Raw genomic sequence first — 12429 nt, forward strand, 5'->3', positions numbered from 1 at the left:
TTCGTGCAAAATTAGGATATAGTGACCCTGCGAGCGAAAATAGGAGGGGTGGACGACGTCGTTGCACGGTTCGTTGTCGCTCGCGGTAGGTCAGGACGGTCTCATTCAAAAACATGTATTTTAAATGTGATTTCATCACCCGCCCCCTTCGCGTCGCGTCACGTCGCATCGCTGGCAGTGCGGATGGGGTGTTACACAGCCCGTTCGGCGAAAAACTACTTATGTTACATATTTTGTGTAATGTTATACATGTTTATGAAAATTTTTTGTATAAAAAAAAATCAATAGCCAAAAACAACGCATAGCCAAATATTTTTCCAGGACCCTTGATAAATTCCAGGACCTTTGATCAATTCCAAACCTTTTCCAGTACTGGATTTTTAAAATTTTTATTTCAAAATATTTCCAGGAATTTCATGACCGTGGGGACCCTGCAGTAATGCCTTATTGCTGTTGTGTCATTGCTTGTCATCTGCATTCTCTTTGGTTTTGTCCCCTCACTTCAGGTTCAGCTGGAGTTGGACCTGAAGTGTTCATGGATTTATTCATTGTGTGTTATTTCAGGAAACAAGATTAAGTTCCTACAGATTAAGTGAGAGAAAAGCCAGTCAAATTGAAGGATGATGAATGAATTCCATTCAGTATTGTGACCTCAGTGGACAGGACAGTGGTACAGTCGACTGGACCTTTGGTTTAACAGCTTTAACTGTCAGGGGACACGTGATCTCATGGACACATATGAACATGTAACCTAGTGTTCAGTACACTTGTCAATGGAAGCAAACTGGATTTTGCTCAAATTCATCTTCTGAGTTGTATTTCATCTCATCAAGTGTAGCCTATAGTTGATACTGTTAATGTAATTGTTGTACTTTGCAAAACATTTTTTTAACAAGCATGATGCGTCTGCCATAATTTTGAAATATGTATTTCCCAGGGAATCCGTTTTTTCTAAATCGCATACATAATGTCACATTCTGAGACATTATGGTTGAATGATGGACAAAATATGTTTTCCCCCAGATTTCTTTGGTTATTTAGGTCTTGACTTCACTGTAAAAAAAAACCATCTATGACATTGTGTGCTATAAAACCTCTCCTACTGTAATTCATAGCTGTGATATGTACATGGTCCAGATGAAAAAGCTCAGAACACACAAGTTTCAAATTATACACACTTTTAGCATTGGCTGTTGGTTTACATGGAATAGAAAAGCATATAGGTGTAGAGACCAAATTATAGGCCTATAATCTTGTATTGTAATTAAAATACGCTAGAAGGTAGACTGACAGACAGACAACTTATGATGAAGAAAAGGTCAGCATTAAAAGGGGAAATGGAATATAGTAAATCTCTGTTCAACAACGGAACGGTCAACACCTCATGTTCTTTCACAGCAAAGCAACAGACACTATGCAAGCATAGGCTACTGTATTCTGGAAGGAAAACAAGGAACCATTCATTAAAAACACTCTCAGACCTCTGAATAGGACCTCATAATAATCACTAGCTTTCCCTTTCCAAGCCTCACTGTGTCAATCTTTTCCAGTGAGAATTGAATGTACGTATTTGTTAAACTTGTGGAATTCTAAAAACAAAACAAAAACAAACAATACTGTGAATGCAAAGTTACATTAAATGAGATTCTGTTTCAGGTTATGTTTCACTTTGGACACAAGGGGGCAGCGTTCACCATTCGTTTGCTTATAGTCATGCAGGATTTTGCTGTCAATACAAATGAAACTAATTTTTTCTTGAGCAAATATCAGAGTAAAGGCATAATGATTTTGTACAATATTTAGTTTGAGGACACTATCAACCCAACAGAGTAGTGTTTCATTCATCTCTTGGTTAAGGTCCACTGCTCTTGAAAAGGACTATGACATGAAAAGTACAGCTTAATATATTAATGTTTTATTGGATAAACTTAGGCTTGTTCAAGCTCACATTCAAACTATCAGAAATACTGTATTGTCGCTGTTATGCAGAAAACCTTTATCTCCATATTTCAACTTTATATGATTTTTTTCTTAAAATAAATAATACTTCGTGGTGTGACACTGTTGCACAAAAGTAGTGAAAATAACACATTTTGTTAAACATAGCAAAAAATAAATCATATTTTTGTTTAATGGCCAAAATAGGGACAGCAGAACTATTTGGAGCGTACACACATGAGAAGATATAGTCACACAGGACTCCAGCTGATATTAGTATAGTTCTGACTGGAACTAAAGTCTACAGGAAACACTGTAGTCCAAGTAGTCTATAGGAGGAACTGGTATTCACCCTGTGATGTCACAGAGTAAACATTCAAAATTCAAAATAAAAACATAGAAGCACTGCCAAATCATCTTTATTTTGTCCTCGACTTCATGAAAACAGGATTTGGGTTTAAAATCAGGGAAGTGGCCCTTTAAGTCTGTCTGTGATTTTCATCAATGTTTAACTGTTGAAAAGCATTAAAGAGAGCTTGTGACTAAATAAACTAAACAAAATGATACAGCAAATGTACTTAGGACTTCTATATTCAATATTATTTTTAACCACTTAAAAACCCCAGCATCCGTATTGTGGTCACAGAAAATAGCAGATCGACAAGCTCACAACGCGTCGCAGCTTGATCGGCTATTTTCAGCGAAAGCTTTCCCCAATAACCCAAAACAGAAAAGACACTAGTATTGAGCCCTGAGGGACTCTGGTTACCCATATGGGGTTTAAGTGGTTAATAAACATGATATGCGTCTGCCATAATTTTGAAATATGTATTTCCCAGGGAATCAGCATCTGAAATATAATCATTAGTCTACTGTGCATGCATAAATATGTCGCATTCTGAGATATTATGATTGAATGATGTTTTTAGAAAAACAATAATTTTTTTTTTTCACATTGGAATCTTTAATTGAAACTTGAAACACATAGTGGTGAATTACAGTATGTTAAAACTGCATGAATTTGATAGACACGATAGACTCATTTATAATAGGGTCAAGTATAATTTTTTTTTTTTTAGCTGTGCTGTCTGTATCACTCACTTTACCAAACATATTCCCTATTTTGCACGGCGTCTTATGGCTTATTTTATTTTTTATTCTGAAAACCATTTTAAAATAGCGAAAATAGCATCACCGCAGATCAGCTACCGTATTTTGTAATGTGCAGTTTTAACACTTTGCTAAATTAACCAATTTAAAGGCCTATAATCTTTCATTGTACAGTCTGTTACCAGTTCAATTATGATTATTTTTGGGGGTCACGGCCTGAACAGGTTGAGAACCACTGGGTTATAGATAAACAACAGCCTATTGACTGACTTAGTGACTATTAATTCTCCACTACATCTCAGAGGCAATTAAGGGGTATTTCAGTGATGGGATGTAGTTTTAAGATAGTCAAAGGGTCAATGCCCCCAGTACCTAGGACCCCAATGGAAACAAGACCGCAAGGACTTTTGTGTGTTTGACTGTACTCGTGCTGTTTTTACATTTCTGTCCAATAAAAATTTAAAAAGGGTAAGTACTAAAGTAAAGTAAAAATAACTCTGAATTGTACTTAAGTACAGTACTTGAGTACATGTACTTAGTTAGTTACACCACTGGTCTATTGTACTATTGAGGAAGTGAAGTGAACTTGAACACGTCTTCTATTTTGCTGAAGAAGTTGTAATAAACTGACTGAAGAAAAGACAGTTCATTCATCATTGTGCAACGGGAAAATAAGTAATAAATGATACAAAGTCCAGTTGTAATCCAAAGTTAATGAGTTATTAACCCATGATATGTCATGTCAATGATGTCATTCATTATGAATCTGTGTGGAAGCCTCTGATGGAAAGTAATTACATGTATATAAAACATGTATTGAAGATTACTGGCAACATTGTTTAAGTGTACAATTAGTAAAACATAAAAAGTGGATAAAAGCAAACTCAGCATTATATATTTACACTATGTATAATATTTAATTATTATCATTGTGCAGGGAACAATGAAGCATAGACAAAAGTTTGACTTTTACACACATATTTTTATAAATGATTAAATCGAATAACCGTTGACACACAATACCCTATTGACACATTGAGGAGTAAGACCTTACACCAGTGGTTCTCAAACTTTTCAGGCCGCGACCTCCCAGAATAATCATATTTGAACTGGGGACCCCCCAAGATAATATTTGAACTGGGGACCCCCCAAAATAATATTTGAACTGGGGACCCCTGAAAAGAATCATATTTGAACAGAGGACCACCCACCCTGACAAGCACTTGGAATTGCAGGAGTGGAAGCATTACATTTAGTGTAACTCCATAAATATTGTGAAAATAGCAGATCTACAAGCTCACAAAGCCTCGCGTTGCAAGGGGTTGTGAGCATGTAGATATTTGCATGCAGCTATTTTCACATTTTCTGTCTCTAAGTCAGGTAATATTTGGCCAATGTTTGACCAGTTTTTATAGTATAGTTTGTTGATTACTTTTGACGCAGTAATGCCATGTTTTATTTGATTCTTTAAGAGGTATTCAATAGGTTTTAAAAGTCCTTAAATTGTCACTTTAGAAATGTGCAGATACCCTGTATACACTATACATACTGTATGTTGTTTACTGTTGAGTGAGAAAACAATGTTGCACATTAAGCATCATCATCATTTGGGGACCCCCTGGGGGTCCAGACCCACAGTTTGAGAACCACTACATTTAGTATAACCAATCTACACTGACTGACAGAGGGCTCTGTAGTAAAATCAACAAGATAACAGGGCATACTGTATAATGATTGTCTGCAGCAGGCTTATGAAAGAAATGCAATGAGTGGAACACAATGGATTGATTGATCATGATGGTGTAGTATACTGTACACATCATTCTTACACATGCTTTATCTAGAAGAGAAAATCTATCATCAAATGAAGAAAACAAAGTTTTTAACTGAGTATCATCATCAGTATTCTTAACATGTCTACCATGTCTTACACAGCTCTGCTGTATTTCCATAGTACCAAGGCCCTATCCCTGGATAGAGAGGTTGTGTGAACGTGGTTTGAACTGTGTGTAGGAGGGTCATTGTGTCAGAAACACTGTAGAAGGACAGAGTACCTGCCTTGTGGTCCAGGTACACCCCCACTCTGGAGGAGAGAGGCCCTGACACTTTAGTGTGAACACTGTTGTGTATGAAACTGTAGTTTTTACCATAGCACTGTAAACACCAGGATTTATCGTCGTTTCCAAAGTAGGTTTGTCTGCTGATGTCTTTATAACAGACTGCTATATAAACCCCTTCACCACTCCACTCTACTTCCCAGTAACAACGTTCAGACAGACCCTCTGTACACATCACCTGAAAGCTAGCAAATCTCTCTGCATGATCAGGGTAAGGTTGTTGTTGTTGTGTTAAAGTCACCTTCCTCTTCTCCTCTGACAGGGAGAGATATGTGCATATTGTGTTCAGGTCCAGAGACAGAGGAGAGGAATCTGTGAGAACACACGACAAAAGAAAAATCAAACCTCATGAACCTTATTGTGTTTAGAGTTAGTCTCTCAGATCAAACTCATTAGAGCTTTAAATAACAACATATCAGAATGAAACTTCAACGTTCAGAACCTGCATCAACATGGACTCACATTGTAAAAAGTCCTTTCTGGTCTGAGGCTCCGCTGGATGTAAAACATCAACTGGAGACACAAGAAAACAGTAAAGGTCATCATGACATTGTAAAGGATTTCTATGTCCACACAAAGGGTCAAATCCAATAGACTTTACTGCTGACTTCAGGCATGTAAAACATACAGCGTGAGACTACAGGAGGTCACAACATACGACTGACGTAAAAGACAACAGGCCTGCTTTACGGCAGTGTTGTAACGTCGCTCTCTTAAAGGCACAGTCACATATATAGCATATATGACAGACATCATACTGAAGAATGGATTAAACTGAAGTTCCAAGGGTTTTGTCAAAAAGTTCAAGCTATTATAGCTTGATAGTAATCATTGCTATTATATAGTGTTTGTTCAGTAACAGCTGTCTCCCCAGCTCTTCAGAAAATACATTTTCAGGTGGGTTTCACATTTCATTCAATCAGGAGAGAGAACTCCTCAAGATCATTTATTAAGAACGGAAATATAATAAAAATGATAATAAATAATAATAAATATTAAATGGTGCATTTATATACTGTAGCGGGTGACATGAAACACAGGTCACACTAATCTACTGCCCGCCATACTACAGGCTTTAGTAGCCTTCCCAGACATACTTCCACCTGTACAAACTGTTTCAACACTTACAATTGTACAGTACAGTATAGGGGCCGGTTAAAACACAATAAAGACATTTAAATCTGACCCTAACCTCTCCTTTGAGAAATATTCTTGCTTAAATTCTTCAATGTTTCTGTCCAATCTGACAGACAGCCAACCTGTGTACCATCAGTCTGCTTCAGTTCAAATATCTCCAGTTGCCTTCTGACTTCATCAATCCATGTTTACTATGATGGCTGGTTAGAAAAACAAGAAACACATTTAAATCTCACCTCTCTTTGATATCTCTGGGCAAGTTGTCTTCAGGATGTTGTCTAGTTGGTCTCTCAGACCAGACACCACATCAATCACATCTGTGAAGGACCTCACAGGACAGATGACCACACTGGGTGAGACTGGAGATCCACTGGAACTGGAGAGAGACTGGAAACTCTGGAGAGAGACAAGTAAACCAGTATAGACAAGGATGGAAGATCATTAAAGATCAATAAATTGGTACATTGACCACACACACACACACACACGCGCGCACGCACACGCACACAAATGATGATTTCAATTTGTCTCTAATTCTCATGCAAATAATTGCGTTTTTGGTATTGAGCATATCAATAAAAATATACATTTCCGTTCCAATCTATGAACACAAATTGTACAGGGCAGATATTGAATAAATTTATACTTTCAAAATATTTGACAAAATAGTGGAAATAGACAATCTACAATCTACAAGCTCAGAAGCTGAACTTGTAGATCTGCTATTTTTGGAAAATGTTTACAATTATGACAATTGTGGAAACTAATTGTGATTATCTCAAATAATTGTGATTAGGCAATTATGTAATAGTTGTGACAGGCCTAATTCTGACAATATTATTGTGGTCTGTACAACTACTGTATCTAGCAACTATATTAGTATTAGTAACTACCAGCATTAATAATGTCATGTTATGTAATATACTATGATGTCATAATAATATGACATGATGGAATGAGATGAAAGAGATGAAATATGAAGCTGATTTCTCCTAAATGAGTCAAAACCAAACAGTAAAATGCCATGTGTGGAACCTGAATGAAAGTGATGATGTCATCAGTGTTGGACAGCTCCTCCAGGTCAGCATGTCTCCTCTCCAGCTGCTCCATGTGGTCCTCCAGCTGCCTCAGGAGAGCCTCAGTCTGAGCCACTGCAGTCTGCTGCTGATCTCTGATCAGTTCTTTAAGCTCACTGCGTCTTCTCTCAATGGAGACCATCATCTCACTGAAGATCCTGTCACTGGCCTCCACTGCTGCTTCTGCAGAGCTCTGCTTCACACACACACACAAACGCACACGCGCACACGCCGAAAGGAAGAAAGAAACTCTTGGTTATAAGTTCTCATGTAAGTGTAGAACTTTGTGGGGAATACATTCAGTCACAACATAACATATGTTTAACCAACCAAAACAATAGCCTAAGATTCTACAAATTCACAACACATTCGTCGTCGTGACGCGTTGTGAGCTTGTAGATCTGCTATTTTCAAGAACATCTTGATAGAATGTGAAAACATTTGAATAACTTTGTAACATTTTAACAACACAAATCTTATATGTGGATTGCTGGCACATACATATTTTCAAATGTGGGTCTGCAGCCAAATACATATTAATTGGGGGTCCTTGACATGAAAAGGCTTGAGAACCACTTCTTTAGTGCTTCTGATGACACAAGGCACTGTCTCATCCATATACAGTAGCATCACAGTAAACACAAGAACAAGAACTATTATCATAACATCAGCTCACGTTCAGGGCCTCCATGACCCGTCTCAGGTCTTTCAGCTCCTTCTTTTTCTCCTGGATCTTCTGCTGGACTTCCTCCTGCATTGTCACCAGCTGTTTCTGCAAGAAACAGGAAGAGACAGTTTGGCTTGTAAACAAAGCACATTTTCAAGTCGGGATACCAATTCTATCCAATCAGGAGAAAGAGAACTCATACAGGATACGAGGTCAAAACAAGTGAGATTTGGATCCACACATCATCTTAAATCAACTTTGTAACTTCCTCAAAATACACTTTTGCAGGGGCAAGATGAATTAACTCATTCAATCTGGGAACACATCTGTGTCATTTTAGATTTTAGCTATAACAATTATTTTTATAACTTGGCTATTAAAAAAAAAGCAGATCTACAAGCTTGTAGATCTGCTATTTTAGAAAAATCTTTAACATTTGTACAAATCTTTGAATACATTTTTGGAAACAACATGTTTAACTCAAATCTTTGCTTCTGGGGGTCCCTGGAACAACATATTTTGATGGGGATCGGCGGCCTAAAACAACATTTTGGGGAGTCCTTGACAAGAAAAGGTTTGAGTGCCACTGATATAGCAACGATAGTTTTTCAGATAATTAAGACATTTGTTGAGACATTTGACAGTTACAAATGTTCGCTTTAAGAAATATGTATTCAATGATTTGCACAAATCTTCACGATTTTTCAAAATGAGCAGATCTACAAGCTCATAGCGCTGCACTCGGTGCCACGCTATGAGCATGTGTATCTGCTATTTTTGAATAGCCAAAGAAATCTAAAATGACACAGATGCATTCCCAGATTTAATGGGTTACCATTATGAAAAGTGATCAATTGCGTCTGTTTTTCATTGGGTCCAAAAGGAGTGTACTTCATCCTTTAATACTTGTTATTGTACAACACCCTGGTTTGCGCTTTTAATGTCTCTGACATGATCATTTAGTTCTGCTTCTATATTTAAAACATGATCTCTCTTATGATTTATCTTCAAGTGATCGTGGTCCTACCTGTTTCTCTGCCTTCTCTGCAGCAGCTGACACCGTGTCATGGCCCTTATGTTCATACATGGTGCACAGATAGCAGATACACTGGTGGTCTGTGCGACAGAACACCTCCATCAGCTTGTCATGACTGGAGCACATCTTCTCCTGCAGTTTGTTGGTGGCTGGGACCAGCTTGTGCTTCTTCAACGCAGGAACATTGTAGTGAGGCTGGAGGTGAGTCTCACAGCAAGAGACCAGACACACCAGACAAGACATGAAAGCTTTGTGAGGTCTGGCTCCGGTGCAGAAATCACAGGCCACGTCTGCTGGACCGGCGTACAGCAGAGCAGCAGAGGCAGAAGGCTGCTGACCTCCTGTACTGCTCAGCTTCATCACACCCTGGAAGTAAAAAGAGGTAACACAAACAACAACACAACGACTTACTGACATGAGATATTCACACACACAACTATAAAACATATCAGAAATATAAACATTTATCGCTGTGTAAACACGCTCTAAATTCTTACCGTCAGTCCCTCGGCGCTCATAATGGAAAATGACAAACACAGCAATAACACCCTGGTCACAAGTAACACTGATGCATGCAGAACACACTCCTGTTCAGCAAGCATCCACTCTATTTATATGGGTTGGTCTACCCATGTGGGTGAAACCTTCCGTTGATTAATCATGTGACTTGTGTATTGGAAACACAGGCTTTAGCACTATTCTATAACAATGGCCACTGTACCCCAGCTCCTTATCTGACCTAATCAATCAACCCTCTCAACACTCTCATGTGACTCTCATGTGACATGTGCAAAGTCCCCTGATTTCAACACTCTAGGTCAGAGCTGTAGTTTTTAGAATTGTATATATTTGTACTTATTATTATGACTAAATATCCTTCTGAAAATAAGATACAGGAAGGCGCTAGATTCTAGCGCCTTCCTGTATCTTATTTTCAGAAGGATATTTAGTTCTAGCGGCTAGAAGGCCACATGTGCAGGTAATACAAACGCCACCGTTACATCATAATAATAGATTATTCTACAGACACGCTGTGAACTTGTAGATCAGCTTTTTACGACATGCCCAGAAAGGGGACGCTAGGGTTCATGTGGTTAATATAATGTTTCTGAGGGCAAATGTTAGACTTTTCCTTCTCCTTCCTTTTTGTCTTTCTCTTCACTTATAGATTATAAGTGAAGAGAAACTTCACTCAGTTCCCAATTTAATTTCCACAAGTCAACGCACGCACACACGCGCATGCACGCACGCACGTGCACACACACACACACACACACACACACACACACACACACACAACACACACACACACACACATACATGTGCACACATGTGCACAACCACATACGCACGCACGCACACTCTCTCTCTCCCCCTCTCCCTCTTTCTCTCTCTTCCTTCATCCTCTCCCTCTCCATCATACGATGGTCTCGGACTCGGACAAGCCCTTCCCGGTGAAAAAGTCCCAGAAGTTGGTGATGGCGGCGGAGGAGGGTTTGCTCTCCTCCTCCTCCTGGGGCGCCGCCTGCTTGATCCAGATGCTGTTCTCGGCAGCGGAGCAGCCCCCGCCGCCCACCAGGGAGAAGCTCAGCGTGGAGCCCATGGGGGGCCTCCCGTCCTGGGGCTGGCGCTCCGAGTCGGGGGCCTGGAGCCTGGAGGAGCTGCCGCTGCTGTCCGAGGGGGGGGGGGGGGGCTGAGGCAAGCTCAGCAGGTTATGGTGGGAGTGGAACTGACGCATGTGATGGATGGACTTGCCCGGTGCCGGCTCTGCAGCGCCACCTGGAGGGCGATGGAGAGACAAATAGTTTTTAATAGTCAAACACACACACACACACACACACACACACACACACACACACACACACACACACACACACACACACACACACACACACACACACACACAGTCAGTCCTTTCATGTCAGATTTTAACATCTATCTTCACATCCTGTATCAAACATCATCTAAACATGGAGACAACGTTTACAGAGACAGAAACAGAAGGATAAACATTCTTCAAAATAAGACTAAAACACTCTGCAATAGAGATTGCAGCCACAGTGCTCACATTTATTTTGAAGAAAAAAGTAGTTTGTTGATTACTTTTGACGCAGTAATGCTATGTTTTAATTTTCATTTTAGAGGTATTTAAAAGGTCTTTAAAGTCCTTAAATTGTCACTTTAAAAATGGACAGATACCCTGTATAAACTATACATACTGTATGTTGGTTTGTTTACTGTTGAGTGAGAAAACAATGTTGCACATTAAGCATAATATCATCATTTGGGGACCTCCTGGGAATCCAGATCCAAAGTTTGAGAACCACTACATTCACTATAACCAATCTACACTGACTGACAGAGGGCTCTGTAGTAATATCAACAAGATAACAGGGCATACTGTATAATGATTGTCTGCAGCAGGCTTATTAAAGAAATGTAATGAGCGGAACACAATGGATTGATTGATCATGATGGTGTAGTATACTGTAAACATCATTCTTACACATGCTTTATCTAGAAGGGAAAATCTATTATCTATTATTAATCTATTATCTATTATTATAATTAATTATATTAATCAGAACAGGTCTGGGACTGAAGCTCTCTCTGCACTGGGGACAGCTGTAGACTCCAGTCTCCTCATACTGGTCCCAGTAACCCTCAATACAGCTTCTACAGTAACTGTGTCCACACTGTAGAGTCACTGGTTCCTTTAGAAGGTCCAGACAGACAGAACAACAGCAGAACTGGTCCTGGTCCAGATCACATGTCTGTTGTTGTTGCTGCTGCTGTTGTGCCATTTGACTGACAACCACACTCACACTGAGAAAAAACACAACACTTTGGTTTACTCTGAAGAGAGACTGGGTTTCGTTTCCTCTGTAGAAAACTAGGAGAGGCAAAGACATCTATGAGGCAAAGGGAGGGACTTCCTGGATGTTTGCAGGAGGCAGTGGTTTTAAAGAGACAGTGAATGTGTAGCACAAACAGGTTCAGCTTGTGGTTGAACATTGTACAGCTGGACTCTCACACTACACCATCATTTCCCCTCCGTGTGGAAAAGCCTGGTGGTGGTGACACGGGGTTAACAGATAATCGGGGGTATTTATTTGGAGGCGGGAACGGCATGAAGGAGAAGGAGGGCAGTTCTGGTAGAAAATGTGTATTTTAGTGAAGTATCTCGACTTTCTCACTAGTTCCACACAGACCACTTTCGCTCCACTTCTTCCAGTGGGCACACATGGTATTGAGTAGCCTGACACTCGACCTGAATTTTTATTTCGTTTCTCTCATGGATTCAGGGAAGAGCGTTAAGAGTTTAACACTCAGGATTACAAAGACATG

The 12429-nt window shown here is 39.5% G+C and overlaps 1 protein-coding gene across 1 annotated transcript; it reads right to left on the reverse strand.

The window, feature by feature from the left end:
* Positions 1–4954: 4954 nt before the first annotated feature.
* LOC308101558 (tripartite motif-containing protein 16-like) lies at positions 4955–11885 on the reverse strand (the record flags this gene model as incomplete). Its single annotated transcript, XM_080450979.1, has 8 exons — positions 4955–5477; positions 5628–5721; positions 6636–6698; positions 7338–7571; positions 8055–8144; positions 9073–9390; positions 10505–10774; positions 11676–11885. 8 exons carry the CDS (start codon positions 11883–11885, stop codon positions 4966–4968), a joined length of 1791 nt encoding a protein of 596 aa, XP_080307105.1. The 3' UTR covers positions 4955–4965.
* Between the last annotated feature and the right edge of the window lie 544 nt (positions 11886–12429).

Source organism: Gymnoscopelus braueri, assembly GCF_963280865.1.
Source record: "Gymnoscopelus braueri genome assembly, chromosome: 15".
In the NCBI taxonomy this organism is placed as follows: domain Eukaryota; kingdom Metazoa; phylum Chordata; class Actinopteri; order Myctophiformes; family Myctophidae; genus Gymnoscopelus; species Gymnoscopelus braueri.